This window comes from Rhamphochromis longiceps, linkage group LG3 (genome assembly GCF_057381845.1).
Source record: "Rhamphochromis longiceps isolate RC_006_pf linkage group LG3, R_longiceps_female_GT1.1, whole genome shotgun sequence".
NCBI classification, from domain to species: Eukaryota; Metazoa; Chordata; class Actinopteri; order Cichliformes; family Cichlidae; genus Rhamphochromis; species Rhamphochromis longiceps.
Window position 1 is genome coordinate 61,081,148 of NC_140559.1, and position 27,255 is coordinate 61,108,402.

Genomic DNA, 27,255 nt, shown 5'->3' on the forward strand with positions numbered 1-27,255 from the left:
CTTCATGCTTGTGCTGCTTCCTCACCAACTCATCACCAATGATTCCAATCTAGTGTCTGATTGTGTGCTTGTTGTATGTTTCATAACGAATCATGTGACTATGTACATGGCTCTTGCGTAATTGGGCTAAGTGGATTTGTGCTTGTTTTAAAGGACTTTGAGACCTCTATAATATTAGCCGACAGAGACCTCATGCATAACAGTGTTTACACATTATTGATGTTCGAAGTCTTTATGTCTATACTGAGCTGAGCAGCTCACAAAGATGCAACTAAAAAGTGCAGGTGGAGGCTGCACTATACAGTGCTGTGAAAAAGCATTTCCCCCCTTACTTGCATTTTTCAGATCATCAAATAATTTGTAATTTTAAACAAAGATAACCAGAGCAAATACAAAATGCAGTTTATTAATGGAAAAAGCTAAAAACTGAACTGTGAGAAGTCATAAAGTAAACCTATAAACTGGTTGCATTGCTCTTGGCTGTCAAGCAGTTGCTATAACTGGCAATTGATATTTCACGTGTCTGAATGAATTTTGTCCCACTATAGTTATCACAGTTATTTTAATCCAGCTGCAGTGGATTCTACATCCTGTGTAAGGTGATGTCAAAACATCTCAATCAGATGTTTCTGGGTTTCGGATTTGACTAGGACTCTCCCCAACCTTTGTCCCTTTGGTTTTTTTTCGTTTTCAGTGGTTTTGAGTAGACTTACTGTTGGGTTTTGGATCATTGTCCTGCTGCAGGTGTTTAAGCAGAAAGACAGCCCAGGAAAACAAATAAACAAACAAAAACCCATCACAGAACATCCAGCCTGTTCTCACTCCCGAGGTGTTACATCCCGATGATTTGTCACGTCCCGAGGCGTTCCTGAGAAACGCGAAAGGTGACCTTCCACGTTCTTATGCTACACGCCGGGTTATGGATGAAATCCAGTTGACTGATGCTCCCGTGGTAAAACACGTTCCAGCCATGTATTCCAGCCCAAACTCTAACCTTAACCAGCACATTAATGATGTTAGACAGTGTTTTCCCAAGACATTTAAGTAAAATGAACGTACATATTTAGATTCATTCCAAACAGTTCTCATGTTTCCTCGTTTTTCCGATCTCGTGATTGAGGGACGTGTTGGGTACCCAGAAGCGTAAGATGTTGACGGTTTGTCACCCAGCGTATGTAAATGTTACACTTTGGGAGACAGAACGTGTTGGAACATCACACGACGCCTGACTGTTGTATTTTGGCTGCTGTGTACTATTGGCTCTCTTCATTAGTTCCCTTTGTGTTGCTTGGTGTCCTAGTCTTTTCTGCGTTTGTCCATTGTTTTTCCATGTTCCCCTGTGTAGCAATGTTGGCTCATCAATAGAGGGCGCTAGGACGCCACTCCCATAAAAATATCGTGAGAAACAACTATAAAAATAAGTTTTCAATGGATGAGTTTGCTCGTACGTCATGTTGCCTGCCCTATTGGCCAAACATGATTACATTCTGATGATTATGTGACAGCCAAATGGGAGTCTGTGGACAGACTGCAGTTTTTTCCAGTCACAGGGGTCTGAGCCTGAGTGTCTGTTGGAGCTTTGAATTTGCCCCTCGGGCTGCAATTTTGTGCATCCCTGACCAGTTGGCATGGACTGCCTATCTTGTTTAAGAATTTGATTGGACAATTCAATGTTATTCACACATCATCACAGCAGGGGCACTCACTCGTTCGCTACTGCTTGCCTGAGGATGGCGACTTCAAGCGCTCCAGCAAGTGAAGTTGGTTAGCTGGATGTGGTGTGAGCAATGCCTTCTTTTGCATTATGTGTCTGCTGTTGATTTGTCCTGGTGCCAAATTGTTTTGGACCACTACAGGTGTACGGGGCTTAAAGCACTTAACAGAAAACTGCAAAAGACACAAAAGTAGCCACTTGGACAATTGCATAAGGCTACACCTCTTTGGCGGGTTTAGAACAGTCGAACAGCTGCATGAAAGCTGTTGAACTGGCAGAAGAAAGTACGATGAAGAGGTGACAAGAAATCAGCATATTTCTGTCTAGAGTCATAAGCTATGCAGAGCCTATGAGTTGGCTTAGATATTAGTGTAGATATTTGTGTTTGCAAAACTGTGTTGATTTTAGATTTGTGTGTTTTCTCCTGACCTTTTGGCTGTTTTACACCTTTTGTTTCACCCGTCGGCGGGAATTGATTCGAGTTTAGTGATTCTGATTCCTTGTCGATTCTCTTGTCACCACCGTCGCTAATCAGCAATAAAGACATTACATTCATGCAAATTAAATGCATGCTGTGGGTCAAATTTTTGTGCATGATTGTTGAGGTGTTTCCCCTCTATGTTGTGATCACTGTTGGAGTCATTACTCACAATTATTACACGTATTGCACAGAACACGCTCCTTAAATGTAATGCAGTACTTTACTGAATTACTTAGAGACGCTGTCTCATAATCACCATTTAACAATATAAACCTGAGGCTACAACTCCACACAACAACACAAATCCTTAATGAGGACTCTAAGATATTTCTCTTAGTAGAATACAAAGCTGACCGCACAAAGCAAAGATAAAAGCTGTCGCCGCGGTGATTCACTCTGGGTTCTTGGCTAGCTTAGCGTTAGCATGCTGTCTTGGCAGATGCTTGCAAAGAACCAAAGTTGTGTCAGGAACATAATGCAGCTGTTTCTGCCCTGGATGCAGTTTTCCACCTTACCATGTATCTCGTTTTTTTTATGGAATAAAAATAAATGCCCTGCGACAGCCTGGGGACCTGTCCAGGGTGCACCCTGCCTTCACCCTGAGACAGCTGGGATGGGCTCCAGCACCCCCTGCGACCCTGTAAAGGATAAGCGGAAGTGAATGGATGGATGGATAAAAATAAATGTCCATATCCATGCTCTAGACTGCGTCGCTATATCCTCCTCTGACACGATAAGCGGGATTGATAGGCAGGCAGACTCATAATTCCAAGGAATTGGACTATCAGGAACCAGCTTTCTACAAGAACCAGTTCTTGATTCTCATCCCTAAGTTAGGTATGTTTCCTGTTCAGTTGTTTCTTCCTGTTTTATTGTTGTAATGTTGTTTTCTGCGTCTTGCGTTGTTACTTCCCCCCACTTCATTATGTCTACAGTTTCCAGCTGTGCTCCCACCTGCTTCCTCTTCCCGCATTATCTTATGTGTACTTATACCTATCTTTTCCCCGTTTTCTCATCTTGTTTCTGTGGTTCTTTTTTCCCTTTTCTCCTCAGCCTCCTCTGTGTATACCTGTGCATACTATTTCTTAGCTCCGTGTTCCCTACTGTACCTGTCAGGGCCATCGCACACGCAGTCACGCGCAGCGTTGTCCTTGGAAATTAATGACTGCACATGTGCTGCAGTGCAGCTTGGTCAAACAGAGAGGAAAGATGAGAGGGGGTGAAAGAGGAGAGAAGTAAAAAAAGAGAGGGGGGTAGGATTGCAAGAAGGAAGAGGAGTGGAGGTTCTTTTTTAAAGAAGCTAAACAGATGGTTCAGGGAAAGCTGAGGTTTGACAGAGTATGAACTTCAGATAAGCATTAAGACTTACACAGAAAGAAAAGAGGTTTTCATTGCTTGCAGATAGCCCTCAGTCGAGATGTACTACTGTGAAACAGTGCTTATTAAAACCGTGTGTAACTGAGCAAACTGCTTAACTCACGCCTTTACTCTTATCTGAAAATGGACAGAGCAGACCAGAAATACAAAACACAAAGCTGTCATTCCTGCAGTTTTCTCACCTTCTAGTGTTTCATCGTATTTATAACACCCACTGAAAGCTGCGGCAGTAATGACACAGATAATCCAAGCCCATCCCCCACACCAATCGCTGCCTCCCCTTGACCCTCATTCATTTTATAGACAGGCAGTTCTTCATTATTAGTCAAAAGGATTCGTTTTGTTCACGAGGTTTTCTGATTGCTTTGAAGGTTTTGCTAATGTGAGGTTATGGAGAGGTTATGATCACCCTCAAGACAAAGAATAGTGACAGAGGGATTTGCTTAGTGCTGTGTGTACATCAGACATATAATCCACTAAGGAAAGAGTAATACATTTGTTAGCAATATGGGTGGTGGTTTCCTCCATGCCAAAATATCCATGCATACTTCAGAAAACAGAAAACAATTCAAATGTAGCTAATTACTGTGACTCTGTGTAATAGCTTATCATAGGTACTTAATGGTGATGCCGGTCTTGTGCCAAAAAACGTTCTCAGTTTATAAAATTGTTCTTGAGTGGATTCTGTCGCTGGCTGATTCTGCAGGCATGTAATAAACTGAAGGGGTTAGTTAGGGGTGAGGTGAGAAGAAGAACGCACAGGAATATAGGACAAAAGATACACCGTGGAAGAGAGCCAGAGTTGAACAGTGAAGGTTTTAAGCCTAATCTTAAAAGCAGAGAGTCTGTCTCCCAAATCGAAACTGGAAACTGGTTCTACAGAAGAGAGCTGGTCTTCCTCTTCTTCTACTTTTAAATGTCCTGGGAACCACAAGTGAGCCTGCAGTCTGAGAGCCACGTGCTCTATTGGGGTGCAGGTAGCAGAGAAGAGAGGTCAATATGGGGAAATATCCTCTCCTTCTGTTACATTTGAGTCATTTGAGTCATGAGTCATAAAATGTTTCTTCCACTGAAAATGTCCAGACGAACATTTCTTCTTACCTGGATGACTAAACATTCATCCAGATGTATATAATGTAAATAGAATGAGTCTCAGCACTGGAACGCCATAATTAACCTCAGGGTGTGACGGCAACACTCAGCTGTTCATCTGCATCTAGAGGTCAAAGGTCACTCTTTCAAGGATGCCAATGTTCACATTTTGGACAGAGAAGACAGATGGTTTGAAAGAGGAGTGGAAGAAGCCATTTAGTGAGCGACCATCTTTGAACAGAGGGCGGGGCTTACGACACCAACTGTCTGCCATCTATAATCCAGATGCCTTAACGCCCGCTCTCATCCTGGGCCATTTGACCTCAGTAAATCACATGATAGGGTGAGTTCAAGTTTCACAGTGGGCTCACCCGAAACCTTGGCTGATCGAGACGTCTTCAAGGAAACTTAAAGAAGTCCAGACGCTTTTCTTTCAGAGCTTGATTGTTGTCATTGGTACTGAGGTGCAGAGACAGAACACTTCTGGGTGCCAACGAGGGCAGCAGGGGGCACCTTCTGGCGATTTGGCATTAGGCTGGTGTTGTTGAAGGTGACCCACAGAAAGATGACATAGACAGACTTTATTTAATCCCACACTGGGGAAATTTTACCCTTTACAGCAGCACAAGGGACAGGAGGAAATGGGGAATTAGAGATATGTTAGAAAAACAATAAACATAATAATAGTAGTATCCTGTGTTTGTATTATACAGCTTGATTGCTGTGGGATGAAGGATCTACGGTAGCGCTCAGTCCTACAATGGGGCTGTAACGATTTACTGCTGTAGGAGCGTCTCAGGGCCTCCACGGTCTCATGCAGAGGTTGAATGTTGTTGTCCATGACGGACATTAGCTTGGCTAACATCCCCCTCTCACCCACCTTCTCTATGGAGTCTAGGGGACTGTCCAGGACATAGCTGCTCCTCTTCATCAGTCTATTAAGCTGTTTCCTGTCCCTCTTCGTGCTACCACCTCCCTAACAGACAACCACATAAAAGATAGTAGAAGTAATCAAAGTGGCATTAAAGGTCCTTAGTGGTGTTCTTCACACCCCGAATGTCCTCAGCCTGCCCAGCAGATAGAGCCACGTTTGGCCCAGAGCATGAACATTGTGTAGCCAGTCCAGTTTATTGTTATGGTGAACAGCTGGGAATTTGTACATGTCGACTACCTCGATGTCCAAACCATGGATGGTCATCAGTGTGATGGGGGCTGGTTTTCAGTTAACCACCATCTCCTTTGTCTTATTGGTGTTTATGTGCAGGTGGCTGAGTTCATACCAGATGACGAGGTCGGTGATGACCTTCCTATACTCCAGGTTGTGCTGTATACCAGTTGGCAGACAGCATGGACTGTCAAATGTCCATGCAGTCATTTGACAGTCAACCCCTGCTGATTCCAGCTTCTCCCTCAGCAGTGCTGGTTGGATTGTATTGAAGGCACTGAAGAACTCCAAAATCATGGCCCTCACAGTGCTTCTAATAATCCAACGGTAAAAGATGACTGCATCATCTACATGAAACAAACTGCAGGTGGTCCAGCAGCATGCGCACCAGAGGTTGGATGTGATCTTGAACAATCTTCTCCTGGGTCTTCTTCAGGTGGGAAGTTAAGACCACAGGTCTGAAGTGGTTAGTCACCCTGGGGCATACAGTCTATGGCACTGGGACCACACAGGAAGTCTTCCACAGGACTGGGACTTTCTCCAGAATAAGGCTCAGCACCGTCAGGCCTGTTGCCTTTCTGGTTCTGAACTTCTTAAGTTTCTTCCTCACCTTGTCAGCACTCAAGGAGGGGGTGGGGTGCTATTGGCGAGGGAGTAAAGTGGTGAGTGATTAGGCGTAGAAGTGACATATGGAGTGGAGTGTTCAGGGAGGGGGTGGGGTGGTGTGATTGGTCACAGGGAGAGGGGGAAAGTGTGTAGCAGCCTTGGGTGGTGTTAAGAGGGGGCAGAGCGGAGTCTCTGAGTCAAATGTATGAATGAATATCTCATAACTGACGGATTGTTAGGGCCCGGTCTGTGTTTGTTTAGTTGTTTGTCCTACCACACTCCAGTGAAAAAGGAAAGTTTAAAGTCCTGCAGGTATCTGTCCCACCATCAGAATCAGGGTCGTGTTTATTGGCCAAGTATATGTGCAGACACATACAAGGAATTTGGTTCCGGTAGATGGAGGCTCTCAAGCACAGCAATCACACACATACACACACACACACACACACACACACACACACACACACACACACACACACACACACACACACACACACACACACACACGTCTATATATACATTACACATGCATAGACATACATACACAAAGCTGTGTAAACCAACTATAAATAACTAATCTAAACTTCTACATAGAGCTGGGCGATAGACCTCGCCGCTCTTGTCCTCTTAAAAAAAAAAAAAAGAACAGCCAATCCAAATTAAGTACTGCAGAGCTGAACCAGCGGCACGTCACGTGACTTGTTACGTACAGCACAAGTGCCAAGCCGCACCTGTATGTGTTTGGGAAGCAGCCAGTCACCGTGCCGCCGGGTAATGGAGGAAATGAGTGTGCCGACTAGAGAAAAATCAACCGAGCGTGACCGAAGAGAAAACAGGTGATGGTTCCAATGCCGGAGAGATTGTCGAACGGAAGAGCCACAGAAGCTCCGTAGTGTGAAGGTATTTCGGCTATTTCAAGTCTGACAAAAAGCAGAGTAGCGTGCACTGTAAATTGTGCCGAAAGCAAGTCTGGAAATACAATAAAGCGGTGCATGCTCAATCTCTGACTGGATGCGCTGATTCGTCATTCAGCTTTTGTCAGACTACAGTAACTGTTAAAACTGTTTGAAAAGCTAAGCTATACAACAAGGAGAGATTGAGAATTTCCTTTTAGTTCTCAGTTTATTTGATATTGACAAAAGTTAGTCAGTTTTGTCTGTTCTTCTGTAAAACAAACTAAGATTTATTTTTAGAATTAATATTTTGTTTCTAAGTGGAATTGACAATTTAGTCTGTTTCGTTTGTTCTATTTTGAAACTTAAACGCTTTAGCGGCTGCCTTTTGTGTAGTTTGCAATATTTGCCTTTATTTATCTGAAAAGGTCTCATGTTCCTTAAGTACATCTACCCTGTTGAACTTATTATGGGAAATAAATATTTAAATAAAAACAAGCTGCTGATTATTTCACATTTTACTTGTGAGCAACGGCACATTTAAATCTTACAAATATAGTTATTTGGCTTATATCGTGATAGATATCGTTATCGCCTGAAATGAAAAAAACATATCGTGATATGAAAAAATCTCATATCGCCCAGCTCTACTGTCATCTCTACAGTCTTAAGAGTGTTCAGCTCCAGATTGTGCTGACTGCACCAGAGTACCAGCCGCTCAGCTTCCTGCCGGTATGCAGACTCATCACCATCCTGAATGAGGCCAATGACAGTGGTGTCATCTGCAAACTTTAGGAGTTTAACAGCCGAGTTCTTGGAGGTGCAGTCGTTAGTGTAGAGGGAGAACAGTAGTGGTGAGAGGACACATCCTTGAGGGGCACCAATACTGAGGGACCGGGTTTCAGAGGTGATCTCCCCCAGCCTCACTTGCTGCTTTCTGTCTGTCATGGAAACAAAGCTCTGCCTTCAATAAAGCAGTCTTACCCACTCTTGAAGTGGCTTGCCATGCAGTTAGCTGGACGTATGGAATCACTACTCTTCAGTGGAGGCCTGCTTCAGACTGCTTCATCCGTTGAGTCATTGTTTTACCAGATGGAAAAAAACCTGACCTATAAACAGGTCACAGGATCCATCTAGTCACATATACAGTTGTGATACAGTCTCATGTACTCAGAACATTCAGAGTGAACAATCAGTATCCGTGTAACCTTTATCTTAATTCAACTAGCTCTGCTGTACAACAAAATAAATCACTGCAGCATCATATCCTTCTATGTGAGCTGTAATTCTATCAACTTGAAGGCCTGACGATGTTCACAACTCCTAGATTTAACACTTAGCTGCATTTGGCAACTCACTGTAGCTCACTGGACTTGCACATTATGAAGATCTCAAAGAAAATAATGACTAACATGACTAAATTATTTTTCTGTTTTTCTAGCTGGGCTACAACCTCCACCATTGAACTCATGCATGCCACGTTGCATGGCAATGGTTGAGTAATTACTATCTGATGGGACTAAACATGCCAATCAAATGAATGATAACCTTCATCCAAAATATATGTAAAAACTGTGGTTAAACCCTGAAACAGAGACTATAACATTGCGGACCCCCATAACGCGCCAGCTGCAGGCCCAAGGCTGGAGCCGAACAATCACTCTCTGATAACGACTGTGTTACGGCTATTCTTCCCATCCCATGCAAGGACACCTGGGTTGGCTGGAGGACTGTTTACTTAGCCTGATAGGGCGAAGGACACTGTCTCAGCTGAACTATGGACACGCACACACACACACTTACACTGATAGGCACTCACTCATCCCCCTCCCCTTCCAACGCCTTCGATGCTTGTTTCCTGCGAGGGAACGCAGCGGCTGTGTGCCGCGCTGGAATGGTAGCGCTGTGCAGGGCGGCTGCTGTGTTCGCTTCGGATTACTCCTCACCCCCCACCCACCCCTGTGGCTTGTCATGTCTTCACAATGTTGTGCTGTGGACATTTATGTGCTTTTTGTGCAAAGGAGTTTTTTTGTTTCCTGTTCTCATGCTGTCCTACCATGGAAGCACAGCATGAGTAGGGGTCTCTTTTTTCCTCTTGCACTTTCCCCACTGTAGTGTACATTTCAATGTTTTTTTTCTCTGATTCTACCAATCTCCGACCTGTATCCCCATGTAATGTTTGTGCTATATGTGTAAGGTCGGGGGGGGCAACCATTTCACTGCAGGGCAACCTGCATGTGACGAATAAAGCTTTGATTGATTGATTGATATACCACAGCTATTAGTGAGTGCCCAGGTTTCTCATACTGAACGCGTTTCGGCTGTTCTCAATCCCTAGTTGAACTCAAACTCCAGGCCTCAAGGGCCGGCTGCAGGTTTTAGATCTCATCCTGGGTCAACACACCTGAATCACACGATTAGTTCGATATCAGGCCTCTGGAGAACTTCAAGAAATCTTGAGGAGGTCATTTAACCATTTAAATCAGCTGTGTTGGATCAAGGACACATCTGAAACTTTAAAATACAACTCTTTCAGTCTGCAGCTCTGCTGGTGGATTTTGGTCTGCAATGACGATTTCTGTGTCACGACGATGGCTGTCAGATACTGGAAGAGTTACTAAATCTGGACTGTCAACAGGGAAGTTACATGACTGGTCAGTCTGTGAGATTTGGTCTGGATATTATTGATCAGAGTCTGAGACACGTTGCTGGCTTAAGTCCTTGTGTCTGCCTCACAGGCTTGTCACTACTCTCTGTGGATAGATAGCCTCAGGGGAGTAGTCCTGATGCAGTCTCAGGAGTGGAGTGGAGGTAACAACCAAAGATAAGTTTGCAAACCCAGTTATTTCAGTCTTGGTGGAATTGTATGTGCTGGGTTTTTGATTGTACGTTGCTATGGCAATTGCATACTTAGTAAAGTGATCAGCAATTAAAAGGATGTCTTTAGTTCCACTTTCGTCTGGTTTGAGAGAGATGAAATCCATACAGAGAGTTCAAGTGGCCTTGTAGTACTGATGTTGCCTAACAGTGTGGCTTTGTCAGGGAACGCCTTTCTGCGCACACATCTACCACAGGTCTTTATTTCCCTCTCTGCATCATAGGCCATTCTGGCAACTAAAATGCCTGCTGGCAAGCTAATGTCCAGCGGATCCCAAAAAGCCCTTTGGGAGGGTGATATTGGTCTTGGCTGTCTCTTGATCTAAACCTTTTGGTAGATTGAGGATAACCATGAATCAGATCATTGAGGGACTTCACAATGCTGGAATAGTCTTTTAGAGACCTTCGATAATATCCAGCAAATCCAAGAAAAGATCACAATTCTCTGAGATCTCGAAGGACTTTCCAAGAACAAAGGGCAGAGATTTTCTCTGGATGTGTCAGCTCCATTTTGGGACACTACGTGCCCCTGGTACCGCACTGAGGTCTGGAGAAACACACACTTTTCAGGTGATAACTTTAATTTGAACTCTCTGAAATGAGTGAGGATCTCCAACAATCTTGCTTCATGATCTTCCAGGGTTTTAGAGAACACAATCAATTTGAGAAAAAAACTAGCACCCCTTTCAAATGCATATCCTTCATGCACTTCTCCATTAGTCTTCAGAATGTGTTTGGCGCATTTTATGAATGTGCGTGAATGTAGTTAGAAAGCACTACATACAGAGAAAGTGCTTGTGGGAATGGGTGTGATTGGGTAAATGAGTCATGTTGTATACAACGCTTTGAGTAGAAAAGCGCTGTATAAGAATCAGACAATTTACAATAAGTAGCCAGGGAGAGGGAGGTCTGGGCTCCTCTGCTTAGCCTGCTACCCGTGTGACCCAGTGCTGGATAAGAGGAAGAAAATGGGTGGAAGGGTGGATCATTTAGCCCAGAAAAAAGTTTGTTGCCCTATAAAAAAAGCCTCCGTAAAACCCATCACAGCACAGAAACAGCTTTAGTGAAGGTTCCAAATGATGTTGACCTCTGACAGTGGACTCATCTCTGTGCTTGTCCTGCTAGACCTCAGTGCAGCGCTCAGTACTATTGACTACGGATGTTCCCGGCGACTAACTTCTTAGCCGACTTATTGAGAAAAACAATTAGACTAACTGACAAATCTGAAGCTAAGAAACACTCAGATATTCTGTTACATTTAAGAACAATTAAATGGAAAATGTCTAAAATTAATAACAAAGGCATTTTATCCCATTCATCACATTCTTCAAAAATGAATCTTTCCAATTAATCGCGTGGCACCTCGCATCGTGCTAAATATAATTTGAAAGCATGTTACTGCAAAAGATGTTCACGTGTTAGTAAAATATGACAATATGCTCAAAAATTGTAAATAAACAGTGTAGTACACTCTGCTGTGCATTATGAAGGATGCCGCTGTTTGAAAATCCATAACCACTTCAATAAAAGTTACAATTTAAAATAGCAAAACAAAAAGTCATGCAGCCAAGTCAGGTCACGGGTGCAGCAGCAGAGAAGCTCAGACCTGCCTCTCACCACCTACTCCTGAGATGTAATCTCTCCAACATGTCCCGGGGTTACTGTGCTTTCTGATACCAGCATTACATTTTGGGGGAATTTGAACCACAGTAGCACATCTGTTGAAATGGGCGACGCAGGCCAGCCTTTGTTCCCCACGTGAATAATTAAGCCGTATGCACCCACGACACTTTTAATAGTTCATCACTGCCCTTCTTTGGACTACTTTGGATTGCAAACCAGGAACATCCCACAGGAGCTGCAGTTTTGGAGAGTTTTGCATTCACAATGGGACATGTAAGGGGAGGGGGTGTGGCTATATGCTGCTGACACAGTGTTCACCATAGCATGTCTTATGTTTTATTATGCAGGTTTAATTGTGTGAAGATTATTCGGTGTTCTTGCCATGATGATCCTCTCATTTTTGGCACGTGGCGATCACATTAACCGGTCTCTGACACAGTTTATTACAAGAAAGCTAATCAGAGATTCCTTCTTATCAGGAGGCTTTGGAACCACAACGTGCTGGAAAGAGTTTAAGTGAGCTAGGTCAGAAGCATCCTTATGTTCAGTATTTCAGTCTGGTATGGTAACCTAACTGTGGCAAGTAAGAACTAAACAGGATTGTCAGAGCTGCTGGAAAAATTACTGGCGGACAACAAACTTCGCTGGATAAGCTGCATCATAAGGCTGTTCTCAGGGAAGCTCGGTCTATTGTTGCTGACTGTGAACACCCTCTTTATTCTGACTTTGAATTAGCGCCCACAGGATGACCTTATAGGGGTCAGTTGTGCAAAGAGCAATCGGTATACTGACTAATGAGATGCTGCGATGTGTTTTTATTGTTGTTGTATGTGTTGTATGTGTGCTTGTGTGGAAGTGTGAATGCAGGTTGATGTGAAGTTATTTGCTTGATTTGTTTATGGCTTCATGAACTGAAGACAATTTTCCACTGATGTGGATAATAAAGTTAATCTATTCAACTCTATTTTTTCTGTTTGATGAGAGATAAAAACAAAAAAAGTAAAACCCTACATATTCTGGTCTAATTAAATTACTTAACACTAGAACACCAATTGTCAATTTATCAGCACTTGAACAAATCATTTAATAAAAGTGAAGTTATGAAGCACAGAAACAAGAAGTAGAAAAATATTCTTTACTGTTGTGTTTTGTAACTCAGAAAAATAAGTGATGTTTCATCTAAACGAATCAGGTTGTAGAGCCCAAGAAAACCTTTTCTGAATTATCGATGCCGTCTTAAATATCCCATTATTCATAACCAGTGCTTTGTTGTACAGGTAGTGGGCTTAAACCATTAATCGCACATGCTAGATGGATTCAGTGAAAGCTTAGAGGAATGGTGTTTTCTCTGATGCTGGTTAAAGGCTTCTGCAGTCCTTGCCCAGGTAAGGGAACATTCAGTAAAGTGCATGTTTTACTTTTATATGTGGTAACTACTTGATCACAAAAGTCAAAATTTGTAGCATAATATGTGTTTCTATACTTCCAGAAAAAAACAGGGGCAACTGCTTTTCCATTCAAGCATGGATCCAGATGACAGAGACAGCACGGCTGCATTGTTAATGAGCCCCTAAAACCTTGCACATAATAAAAGCTGCTGTTCTATTTTCTGTTACCAAAATCAATTAAAAAAAAAAAACCCTTTTAAACACAAAATGTTTTGGAGTCTTTTATACTTTTCTCACATTTATTTAAGCAATTCAAAAAGCATACATAACATTCATTCACCATTTCATTCATGGCCAGGAGCCCTCAGAGTCATTTACTCTGATTTTAAAAGAATAAATATGAGTCAACTATTGTAATTTGCCCTCTTTCTGCTAACAGGCTCCAAGCTATCCCATATGGAAAAGAAATAGTAAAAACTTATGTGATTTACTCATGAAAGCGGCCACTTTCTCATTACTTTCATATATTGTTTTAGGAAGTATCCAAAACATACAAGTTTCATTATATAATTTTTCAAGGGATCTTATATCTGTTTTCACTCTTGTATGCTTTTCATACAAGTTTCACACAAGACAGATACAAACTTTATAAGATTTATATATATCTTTTCCATATGGGATGGCCCTGTGATAGTGTAAGGAACTACTGCCACTGGAACTCCAAGATGTAGTCCACCAGCATTTTAAACAATGTGTTGCAGACCAAATCGAATCTGTTAGAAAAATTACATTTATTTGAACATTTTTGAGGTTTCTTTTCAATTCTGTTTTATTTATAAAAAAATAAATAAAATCACAATAAACGTCGCCTCAAGGTATATTATATATTGTAAGGTAGACCCTACAATAATATGGACAAATATTAGGAATCATATGACCCATATGAGCAAACACTTGGCAACAGTGGGAAGGAAAAACTCTCTTTCAACAGGAAGAAACCTCCGGCAGAGCCAGGCTCAGGGAGGGGCGGGGCCATCTGCCTGAACCAGTTGGGTGAGGAAGAAAGAGCAAAAGATGTGTCTATTTGTTCTTACCACTGACCATCAGTGATATATTTCCACATAAACATTAAAACGTTACCCAGCTGGAAGTGAAGCCCTAACTTTTGTCACATCAGCAAACAAATTAAGTTTGCTAAACGAAGTGTATTAGAGCCTAATCACTTTTAATAATGACCACTAGCCACAACATTAAAACCACCTGCTTAAAATTGCACAGACCTGCTTGTGTTGTCAAAGCAGTCAGAGCATGGGTGCAACAGATGTTGGGGGTGTTTGTTGTGTCTGGAACGTCTTCTGCTGTAGCCTGCAGATCCTTGATTAGATCAGGATCTGGGGAGTCTTTGTTGCATTTTCTTCCAGCGGAGGTGCATCGTGAATAAGCTGAATGAGACAGCTGCCATCAGGGGGCACTGTTGCTATGTGGAGGTGTGTTTGATCTGCAATAGTCTTAAGGTGCATTGTACATGTCAAAGTCACATCCACAACACTGCCAGAAACCAAGGTTTTTTAGCAGAACATAACAACATTACGGTGAGATGTTCAATTATTTTTTACTTTACCTCTCAGTGGTTTTAATATTGTGGCTAGTTTGTGTAACCCCAAACCACTGCATGGAAAGAGTGCTTCAGCGATGCGTGTGACATGGAACACACACAGACATATCTGAGCAGACTGAAGGACGAAGAATGCTCAAAGTTTTTGCATGTGTTCATATCAAACTGTTTTCCTGATCCTTTTGCATGAGGTTGCTGAATATTTAAATACGCTTTGCAAATTTGGGGCTTGTTTACTCCCCAGTCAAGCCTACAGAGCCTGCATGATTCTAAACTCTCCAAAGTTTTTTGGAACAAATAGCTTAAATTCATCAGATGCAATCTTTTTCAAAAGAATAATTTATTGGGTAAGTGTAAGAACTGCAATTTGGTTTTGATATTATGTTCATATAGGTAGTTATTTGAGGAAATTTCCAAATTAAAAAGACATTTTTTTAGGATTGGAGTAAACTTTTTTCTTGTTACAGTTGTTCAACCTCTGTGTGGTTAACATGAACAAAGTCACAGGCAGTGTGAGTACTTGTTTAATCAAGAGAACTATATTAAAAAAAAGACACTAAGCACATTCTGGTTAATTACAATTTGTCCATATATTGGTATGTCACCAGAATCAGAATCAGAATCAGAATCGGAATGGGGTTTATTGCCAAATGTTGAGCAGGTTTACAACATTAGGAAACTGATATGTTTCAGTGTACTTAATTTCTGCATTATATACAGTTGTGAATTTTACATACAATTATGATGGGCATGAATTTCATAGTAGTTGTGCTTTTAATGATTTCTTTGAACTTTTATATTTCCTTGCTGGAATGATTATAGCATACACCTTTAAAAGCTAAATTAAAAATTATTTTAAAAAAATAATTGGGGCAAAAGTTAGAATTTATTTAGTACATATATATATATTACTCAACACTCTGAAGAAATGGTGCTAAAGGTTTTACGATGTCTTTCTGTCAATCCATTCTCTTTCGCTTATCCTTGTCAGGGTGGCGGGGGGGGGGGGGGGGGGGGGGGGCTCGAGCCTATCCCAGCTACTATAGGGCGAGAGACAAAACCCTGTCCAGGTGCACCTTGGACAGGGTTTTTTAGAATTGCCAGTTAACCCAACTCCACTAACTGCATGTCTTTGGACTGTGGGAGGAAGCTGAACCCACACAAACATGGGGAGAACATGCAAACAACATGGAGAACACGCAAACTCCACACAGAAAGGCCCTGTCCAGGGCAACAGTGCTGTGAAGCAACAGTGCTAACCACCGTGCCACCGTGCTGCAACTTTATTTGGACTAGACAAGGCCAGTTAACTTCTCATTAGTGATCATGATTAACCACTACTGGTAGATTAACTACTGCTTCTCTTTGCCAACATAAAGAAGGATTTTTTGACAGTACTTACTGGTTGACCAATGCTCAGATCAAAGGGAAACTCCAAATAATTCAGTAAAGATGCAAGAAGCACGATTGTAGATGTACACAAGCTTTGAAGACCTCTTGGAGCCATTTCTAAACAACTGGAGATTCCAAGACCATAATTCCAAAATTAAAATAAAAAACTGTAGTAGTTATTCAGGTGTGTCACCACTTTGCTGGGTCTGGATGAAGACCCAGACTGCCACCATAAGATGTGAAGAAATGTTTGGATGGTTCGGAAAAAAACAGGGCTCAACACTGCTATTAACTGGAAGCTGCTGGACAACCAGTGTCATTGTGTAGGGAAGCAGGTTTTAGATTCCCAGAGACTGAGAGGGTACCAACCAAGGAAGAAGATCCTGCTCCAAAAGACATCGACACATTCTTGATTGATTAAAATTTGAAGCTGCCAGTTTTTACCAGCTGTGTCAACCAGTCTCCTCTGGCAATGCCTTGGAACCACCTGCACCACCACACCTTGCCACAAACCCCATCGCCAGTGTGGGCATGATGAGCGAGCATCCGAGGAGTTAATAGCAAAGGAAGTCAACTACCCACTGGATTGTCTGTGACTGTACTGTGTTTCCCATTATGACAGTTTCTGGGTGAAACCCCCCTCACCTGCTGGGAGAAAATGTCCCATAGCCCAGGTGCTCGAGGGATTGATCTGCAGCACGAAAGGGAGGGAGCATCAGCATTAATCAACAGCTAGCTGGTGGGAACTCGGACACAGCTGGGAGTTCCAACAGGACAATGAATGGATAAAACAGACTAACATTGGGCTTATGGAATACCTGGAAAGCCCTGAGCTCAGCGTTGGTGAAAATTTGTGGACCATTCTTAAAAACCAAACCAGTGCTAGGAAACCAACCAACAAACTTCATGAGCTAGTCCACTGAAATAAACTGAAACTTCCAATTCTCCCATGAAGAGTCATCAAATATCCATCCAGAATTAAGCCAGAAGCTTCTTGATGACTACCAAAAACATCTGGTTGAACTAAGGGACATTTAACCAAATATTAGGTGTTTATATGAAACTGTATGTAAACTAACTCATTAAAGATGCACGCTGTACCATTCCATCCAAACAAAAAGAACAGTTCAAATAAATAATTAACAGATCTAATGCTACGATATTCATGCCAATGATAACTGCATGAAAACTTCTGACCGTATCTCTGGTCAGCACCTTGAGTGCTCTGTCTCTGCACACACACAGTGGTCCTCAGTGTCACTACAAAAAGAGGAGCATTAATTAATTGAATCCCCTCTACCTGGTCCTCAGCCTCCTTGGCACTGCAGCCCAGTGCACCACTGCAGCAGACCCAGAGAACACCCCCCCCTCACTGCCCGACTCACGTCAGAGCTGCATCGAGCCAAACCCGGGGGTGTCTGGCTTTACAACTAGATACCACCGGGCATTGAGACCCTCTAGCTCCATGAGGCACTGGAAAGTGGCCGGGGCTCTGAACAAGCCGAACAAAGTGTGACAAATTGGAACAAACCGTACGGAGTGGAGAAGACAGTGTTTTCCTTCGACTCTGGTTGGTTAAATCAAGTGTTGTGAAAAATCAAGCATTACCTAATCGGTCCAGGAGCTCATCGACCCAGGGCATGGGGTAGGCATCAAACCGTGACACTTTTTTCACCCTGTGGTAGTGACACAGAACTGTATAGACCCCTCTTTCTTCATACCAGAACTATGGGGCTACACTAAGTGCTGTGTGACTCTTCTCTCACTCCCATTTTCAGCATTTCAGCCAATTCTTTCTGAATTGGCTGAAATGTTGCTTATGTTCAGGCAACCTGAAGGGCTGTGAACTCCCGGTGACGCCAAGCTGCGTTTCAAAATGGTGCTCTATGAGCATCGTAAAGGCGGAGATCACATCTGCAAAACTCTGTTGCAATACAGCAACATCCGAACATCTGAATCACGGTCTTATTCAAGTCTTATTCAGCCGCTTCATCAGCCCATCAGTCTGATGATGGTAGACGCTGATTTAACACCCAATCATTCGTCCAGCTCTTTTAGTGTGCAAGACATGAACGACGTGAGCGGGTCTGTCATTATCTCTTTTGGGATACCTGAAACAGCGCCTGCACCACTCTCTTTGCAGAAAAGGTGCACAGCGGCACTGCTTCTGGGTATTGGATTGCATAATCCACCAGAACTAGTACAAAGCGACAGCCATATACACTCTGGTGAAATGGCCCAATGAGGTCCATTCCAATGCGCTCAAATGGGACCTCCATTTTATTTTATATGCTGGAATATGAAGAATGGGATTATAGGATTACTTTCTTGGAAAAGTAATGAGTAACTAATTACTATTTTCAAGTAACTTGACCAACACTGGTCACATGACTGCTCCAGTGGGAAATCTCCCGTGGGGGTGAATCATTGACCCACAGCCCCAAAAGGTTCCCAAATTCAGGGATGCGATATAACTGCATTCTGCCCTTAAATTTAATCAGCAGCGGCACCATGAGATATTTGTGGACGTCCCCATGCACACATCTAACCTCCACCCACTCAGCCTCTAACAATACTCCCGGGCGAACCAGGGTTTGGTTGACCAGAGTCTGCGTGCAGCCTGTGTCTACCAAAGCCTGGTCTATACCCACTTGACACCTTAGCAGAATGCGGTAGTCCGTCTGGGACCGGGGGAGGGTGCCCGAGCCCCGGCGATGGGGAACACCTATCCCACTTCCATCAGCGGACCGTCAGGCCTCAGGTGTCCTGGCAGCCCACACTTCTAGCACTCCTCCCCCGGCATCTGTGATGCGCTCTGTTGCTCAGGAACAGTGCCGGCTGTTTCTGGACCCTGGGAAGGCAGATAGGACAGAAGTGGGTTAGTTGTCCGCCGTGGCCAGGTGATCCTCTGTGCAACAGCAGCAACAGAGCCAGAGATCACACACCCCCATTTGCCATATGTAGATACAAACGGAAGACATCAAATATATGAAGCAAGATATATGGGATTATGTAGTAAAGACAAAAGTGATAAATATGTTTTATATTTTAGGTTCCACCCTTTGCTTTGTTGGCAGCGCTGCAAACCCTCGGCCTTCTCTCAGTGAGCTTCATGATGGGGTCACCTGACGTGTTTCCCCTCACAGGTGAGCCTGTCAGGGCTCATTTGTGGAATTTCTTGCCTTCTTAATGAGGTTGGGACCATCAGGTGTGTTGTGCAGCAGTCAGGTTGGTGCACAGCTGACAGCCATATTTGACGACTGTTAGAATTCATATTATGGCAAGAACCAATCAGCTGAGAGAAACAACAGCCCATCATTACTTTAAGAACTGAAGGTCAGTCAGGCTGTAAAACTGCTAAAACTTTGAATGTGTCCCCAAGTGCTGTCACAAAAACCATCAAGACCACGATGAAACTGTCTCACATGAGGACGCCCCAGGAAAGGAAGAGCAGGAGTCCCCTCTGCTGCTGAGGATTCATCCGAGTCACCAGCCTCAGAAATCACAAGTTAACAGCAGCTCAGATCAGAGCCCAGATAGATGCCACACAGAGCTCCAGTAGCAGACACATCTCTACATGTTCAGAGGAGACTGTGTGAATCAGGCCTTTATGGTCAAACAGCTGCTGAGAAACACAAGGAGTGGACATTAGACCAGAGGACATCTGTGCTTTGGTCTGATGGGTCCAAATCTGAGATCTTTGGTTCCACCTGCCGAGTCTTTGTGTGAGAGAGAAAAGGTGAACGATGGTCTCTACATGCATGGTTCCCAATGTGAAGCATGGAGGACGAGATGTGATGGTGTGTGTGGGGGGGGGGGGGGGGGGGGGGGTTTGCTGCTGACACAGTTGGAGATTTATTCAAAATTGAAGGTGCACTGAACCATCATGGCTTCCACAGCATCCTGCAGCCACATGCATCCCATCCAGTTTGTATTTAGTTGGACCATCATTTATTTTCCAACAGCACAATGACCCCAAACACACCTCCAGGCTGTGTCAGGGCTGTTTGACCAAAAAGGAGAGAGATGGAGTGCTGACCAGATGGCCTGGCCTCCACAGTCACCTGACCTAAACCCAGTGGAGATGGTTTGGGATGAGATGGAGCTCAGAGTGAAGGCAAAGGACCAACAAGTGCTCAGCATCTCTGGGAACTCCTTCAAGACTGTTGGAAACCGTTTCAGGAGACGACCTCATGAAGCTCATGGAGAGAACGCCAAGAGTGAGCAAAGCAGGACTCAAAGCAAAGGGTGGATATTACCAAGATATAATCTAAGATATAAAACACGAGTTATTTCACAGTTTTTTGTTTACTACATAATTCCACATGTGTTCATTCATAGTTTTGATGCCTTCAGTGAGAATTCTAAAGAAACACATACACACATACAAACACATATGTGTGTGTGCAAGGTATGCTCTTAAATATAGCAGAGGGGATTTTCTGTCTACTTCTACCTCACCAGCTTATCACCTACTTAGTGGGTTCATCAGACTTCTCTTCATTACCAGGAATTCTACTAAATATCCAGACACTTTCAAACAGCTCACTGTAAGAAAAAGCAAAAGTTTTCATGCCATCAATACACAATCATAATTAATAGTTAGTGGAAATGCTGAGGCTTTTACAAAGACTCTTTCATCTCCAAAAAAAAAAAAAAAAAAAATCTAACAGTTTCCATAACCCCATGTATGGATCCATCTTTATTGCACTGCAATTCATTTATCCTAAAAAACTGTACAGCTGCCCCCAGGAGGCTCTTAGATGCATTTTGGAATTCAGTTTTAGCCACTTTAGTATTTAAAAAGCTTTTCGATCATTTCATCTTTATTTACTTTATTAAACTTCATTTAATATAATTTGTGAAGGTGAAGTTTCAGGTCATCACTTCTCATAGTTTTACGATAGAAATCACTATTGATCTTTGAGACTGCTCGGTCACTGGCTGTGCTGTTGGAATGTTTTTCTTTATATAGTCACCCCACAACCACAAAAATGAGAGCACTAGTCATTTGTCTGTTGAGGGACAGGAACATCAGTGTCAATATAGAACTGCCTTTGTTAATAACTTTTATTAAAATACATTAATCTCTGTAATCTTTACAAATTACAACTAGACCAGATTACGAGGCTCTCCACAGTTACACAACAACATCAGTTTAGCTGTGGCTATGATAGAAATGTGCAGTTACTTTATACATTTACTTGAATTGTTATTAATCCTACACAGAACCAGCCAGCGTAGGTGACATAGTTTGAGTGCAGGACACAGTTGTCTTAATGTCATCACAACAAGCACAGAATGATTATTGACAGATTTACAAACTAATGATTTTCTGGTGCCTTTGTGTCAATGGTGTGTTTCATGTATAGGCGGGGCTGCGTGGGAGAAACGGATCCTGCTATCATGCAACAGAGTGATATGCTAATGTCTTTGCATCAACATGGAGGCTACTGGCATGAAGCACTGGAGCCACAGATGCACCCAGGAGACATGAATCATTTTGGTGTCCATGTTGTCATCACTTGACCAACCAACTGAATCCATGGTGTGTTCCTTTGAGTTTTGTACTATTTGGGGTTCTTTTCAGTGTGATGGCCCAAACAATTCTGTGTTTAACTGGTGCAAAACACAAAAAAGAAAGCTGGAAACATTCCAAATATATTTTCTTGCTTCTTAGCAGAGAAAAAAGATGGTATGTTCATTATGAATGTATGTGACATGTGACTTCACCAGAGTGTACTGACCATGTGAGCTAACGTTTTTCATAGGTTGTTAAAGAATGTCAGTGTACTTTCTCAGTTGAGTGCAATGAGGAGGCTGCATGTTTACAACATATAACAACAACAACGTGTGCTGAGCACATGGCTCGTTCTCTGCTTGTAAAGAGCTGAATATGTTCACACATAGAAAATGTATAAAAATGTGTGCTGTCAGCGTTAATCTCGTTAAAATGACTTTAACACCATAACCGCAGTTTGAAACTGTTCTTCGTTTGTGAAATGCACAACGAGCTAACCGCGCTAACGCGTTGATGCCATGGTAACTCGCTAATGGAGATTTGTGGTTATGGCGTTAACGGCATTTTAATAAGCTTAGCGCTGACAGCACTAATAAAACTGAATGATAGCTATTGCTGTCCTTGCCTTTATGGAGGGCGATGTGCTTCGGTGGCATTTCAGCTTCCAGCATTTTCCAGTTTTTGCCACCTGTGCATGTGACAGCCTATACATGCTTTAAAATCGTGTATTGAGTGAATAACACATAGAGACTCCCAACAGTGGGTAAACCTCAGTACAGCTGCAGCTGTACACAGTCCACTGTTAAGCATTACTGATGCATAAAAGCAAAAAGTTTGTTCACACTGTGGTTCACACCAAAGATGACCAGTGTAAGAAATTTAATACCAGGAACAGTCTTTTCAACTTATTGTCACCTTGGTTAAAATGCTGTGTATGTTTATTATAACCACTACTACTGCTCTGTGAGTGAAAGGCACACTGCCTACATTTCCAACAGCAGCCTTTTTTTTCTGAACTGAAATTAATGAATAATGCGTGTTCTTCATGACTCACCAATAAAGTCACATCATGGTCTGGTCCTTGTTTTTGTGAATCTTTTGGTTACATTTTTTCCCGCTGTGTTTTCATGCCACCAGTTCTAAAGCTCCTTTGGGCAGCTCGGACAAAAACTAGACGTAGGTCCGCACTGATAGTTGCACGTTAGATGGTCAGTCAGTGTTGCCCAATTCCATTTTGTCTGGAGAACACTGCCAGCCATTGAGAGAGAACCATTAGGAACACGAGAGAAGTGTTTGAGAGACAGAAAGGCAAAAATAAAATAGCATTCCTCTCACTGGTAGGACCAGGATACTCAGCCAAGCATGGCACCTCATCTCACAGCTTCAAAGGCATGGTGGAAAAATACCAGCGTCCCCAATGTGTACATTTCAATCTGTTGTGACCAGACAGTGTTTTCACTGCAAATGCCCTTGCAGCTCACATGGCCGATTAATAGATTGTAGGAACAAGTTTAGCATTTCTGTGTTAGCCTGCACTTCCCCAATGAACTGTCCACACTCCAGTGCTTCAGCACATCACAAACCCAGACAAACAGACTTATAATAACCCAGCTCAGCCACAATAACGAAAACAATAAATATATCATGCTTTACTAGTCTCAGTCTCTCTAGTCTGCCTTCCATTAAAGACATAATTATTTTGCATCAACCTTAATTAAAAATATCACCAACGACATGAATGTGTTTGGATTCATGGAAGAAACCAGAGAACACAAAGTTCTGAGGGGTTCAAATCTAGAACATTAATCCACAAACAAACATCCAGTTGTTACACAGAAATACGACCTAATGACGGTGCAACGTTTTACTACAGGCACTGTTTATTGTTAGCGTACAAATTAAGCATTCCTCTACTTTCCAGGATTCTCTCAGAGTTACGTCTTTATACATTTCATCCATATATTTTACTTTTCTTTAAATTTTCATCAAAGGTTATCTGATTCTCTTGGGCCATTTTTGTACATTTTTGACATTTTATAATTACAAGTGTTCAGTGTGAGCAATTCTAGTAGTACAGAATTATGTACTGCAGGTGTGTGGAGGCTGAAGACAAATGTATTGCTTAACATAGCAGCTTTGTGTTTGGCAGATGCTGAAATATGTGGACAGGTTGTTGCTTCTCCTTAGTGCCCCTATGGCATTCTTATGTATTCACGTTGAACAATAAATATTTGTTTTTGTAATGGTAGATATTGAATCAAATGTCATTTCTTTTTCTTTGTGTGTGATTTTGTCACTTTGAGCTTGAGGTTAATCTTACTGTGGAAAAGTTGTAGTCTACAATGGGTTGTTATGCAAAGTTTGCAACTGTTCTTCATTTGTAAACTGTACATTTCAGAATTTGTGATACTGCAAGACAAGTACAACAGAGTTTTAGGGCCACATTAAGAAAAAACATGTTATTGATCATTTTGAGAATAAAGTCGAAATTTATTCAATTTATTCAATATTTTGAAAAAAAAGTTGAAATACAATTTTGAGAAAAAAGTTGAAACATGCAGATTACAGTTGTTGTTTCAACACAGACCATCACAGTCGTTATGCAAAATGACTTGTTTACATGAGTCAGTGAAGCAAATCAGCCACTCGACCAGGTTTGTGTGGTTTCTCTGACCACATGTAGCTTCTCCACCATCTTTATACTTTTCAGCACCCTGTGTTTATGTGCTAAAAGAGAAACGACGTCCTTCCTTGTTACTAAAACCGATTCTGAAGAACAATTTCACAAACTCAGAGGGTACAGCAGCTGTCGAAACAACTGTATAATCTCCACATTTTGACTTTATTCTCAGAATGATCAATAATATTTTTTTCTTAATGTGACCCCAATACTCTGTCATACAAAAGTCTAATGTTTAAAAATAGACATAAATTAAAACATACCAAAGTAAAGCGATCTATCTCCTTTCATCTCAGACAGCGCTGGCAGTAATATTAACCTGTCAGTTAACATTACTGCCATGTTGTGGCCACAGTTGGTTGTTGCCACTGAAAACTGTGCTTCTTTCAATCTCATAGAAAACTGCAGCTCTCTGTGTTTTGACGGTTTTGTCCATCTCCTGTTAACAATGACTGGAGCTGTGCAAGCTGAGAGGCCAGCAGCTTTTTTCCTGGTGGCTTGCACATGATGGCATGCCTGGCAAGCTGCCGCTGGAACACAGAGAGCATTAGCCAGTAAATGATCTTCACTAATTTAGATTCATAACAGACGAGTTTGCTTGGCCAACATGTGTGATGCAGATAAGATGAAGCTTGAAAAGGTTGTAGTAATGTGGTCCACACAGGACAGCCACTACAGACTTATGATGTTTAGAATATGATGCGACATTAAACAGTATTAAAAATGAGCCATCTTCTCTGCTTGCCCTTCTGTGATTCAGCCACAACTGTGGTTGAATTGGACTTGAGTTTTCAGAACCACAGGATTTCACCACTTCTGTGTCTGTAGTTGGGGTCATAACTCTGTGGCAACGATCTTTTCATTTTCTTCACTGTAGTTGCTCGTGGTTTGATGTGCAGTCTATGCCTCTGGCTGTACTCTGCTGCGAGTATGTTATTGTACTGTGAATCATCTTTTCCAGCTGAAAGTAAACTCTAAAACCCCGTTAACACTTCTTTCATGGCAACTGCTGGCAGATTGTTGACCAAGTTGCTCCAATCATGTTCTTTCAGAGGTTGCACAATCTGTGTCTTCTGAACATACGGCAAAATCCCTCTTTTTCCCTTTGTGGTTCGGTGTTTGAGGCCTTGTGGTTTGCTGTTGCCACAGTCTTGTATTTGCCACCCACTGCTACACAAATTGACATGCAATGGTATGTCTACCGAGGTGGTTGATGTCAGGTTGATGTAAGGTAAACGTCCCAATTCATGATCACCTCTCAAAGTGATGTGCAGCTATTGTTCTTCACATTCCTTGATGTTTCATTGGTAGTAAAAGAGAGATATTTCAGTCTTTGAAGTGGGGCTGTAATTTGAAGAGAAAGGCTTTATTGTCTTTAAGCTGAATTTTTTCTACTATGCATAGTAGGACATGTTCATCTTGGATTTTGTGCTGCAATGGCCAAAACCTTTCTTCCCCAAATCTGCACTTTTTGGGTTTCTTTATAATAATTTGATGCTATGCAGGCTCTTCCTTGAACTTTTCTTCGACTGGAGTTCTTTCTCCCGATCAACACCAAAATCTTGCTCAGCTTATTTCTGGGGTTCTCTCTCTAATATAAAGCACCTATAGTGGCTGTTTTTGTGAACTATTGCAATATAAGTAAAATTGGATTGAATTGAAAAATGTGTTACTTAACATCAGAGACGTGATCCGTAAAGCATTTGAGCACTGATTGTATTTGAATGGAACCAACGATAAACCCGGTCCAAACCGGGGGCTTTCCCACAGTGTTGTGAGAAAGAAAACATGTGCTGTTAAATAATTTGGTTAATGAACAAGGACTCTTCTGGACTCTGTCCGAGATAGAACCTCTTATTTTACATGCACGGCCTCTCCACTAATGCGAAAATCTGCAATCCAATTTGCAGAAGCAATCAGCTCCTAATTCTTCTTCTCATGTATGTTTGATTTCCTATTGGTTAGTGCCTTTGAATAATGAATGTGTGTCTCTTGGTGTGGTTAATACTAAAGTGTTTAATGTTTTGTCCCCTTTGCTAAGGATGGAATCGGTGAACTTGGTTCACCAGCCATACACCTTGAGGTCTGTTATATTCTGCTTTCAGAAAATGGTAAAATGATTTACTTATCTGTGGCTAATTATTTTTGATTACGCGAGAATGACATCCCGCTCTGAAGCACAAAATATGATTTAATATAGTCCACAATAATATCTCTTCCATTTTTATCTTATCAGTTGTTCCAAGATGAAGATTGATACCAGCCTGAATATGCCCCAGCTCCCAGAGGCCCTGTCCCAGGCAGGCCTTCAGTTTACTGTGGCAACTGAGGAGGACTTTGATGAAATCATGGCTATGAGCCAGGACATCTATGGAGGCCTTGACTATCTACCTACTAGATACACTAGCTGGCTGCAGGATACCAACCGTACAGTTATACTGGCACGCAAACATGGAAAAGTGGTAAGTTCACTCAGTAGTAAAAGTTCAGTTCACTGGATAAATGGCTGTAAAGCATCACCCTGATAAATGACCCAGCCAGCCTGAAACCTCAGCAGGTTGCATTCTACATATACATCTACTATACATATAAAACATAAAAAAATAACATATATCTGAATGCTGTTTGTTGATTGGAGCACATAATTAAGTAAATTATCTCTCCTATTAATGGACCGCCAAACTTGCTACTATGAGCTTGAGTAAAACACCCGGCAACTAGATATGACTTCCTCACAAACTAGCAGAGTTGGCCCCTTAGATAAATAAGTAATTAAAGGTATCCATGTCAGCGTGATGGCTTGTAATTTCTTGTCTGTTATCTTCCTTTGT

At 42.2% G+C, this 27,255-nt stretch overlaps 1 protein-coding gene across 4 annotated transcripts in view; it reads left to right on the forward strand.

Moving 5' to 3' along the window:
- nat16 (N-acetyltransferase 16) overlaps window positions 1-27,255 on the forward strand; it is a 45,855-nt gene that overhangs the window by 9,673 nt on the left and 8,927 nt on the right. Inside the window, exons 3-5 of one of the 4 annotated variants that reach the window (XM_085400566.1) lie at window positions 21,596-21,771; window positions 26,466-26,535; window positions 26,661-26,886. In XM_085400566.1, the coding sequence (XP_085256692.1) occupies window positions 26,671-26,886 (216 nt within the window). In that variant the 5' untranslated portion in view covers window positions 21,596-21,771; window positions 26,466-26,535; window positions 26,661-26,670. The remainder of the gene's footprint in view (window positions 1-21,595; window positions 21,772-26,465; window positions 26,536-26,660; window positions 26,887-27,255) is intronic. The other 3 variants (XM_085400565.1, XM_085400567.1, XM_085400564.1) reach the window with 3 other exon arrangements.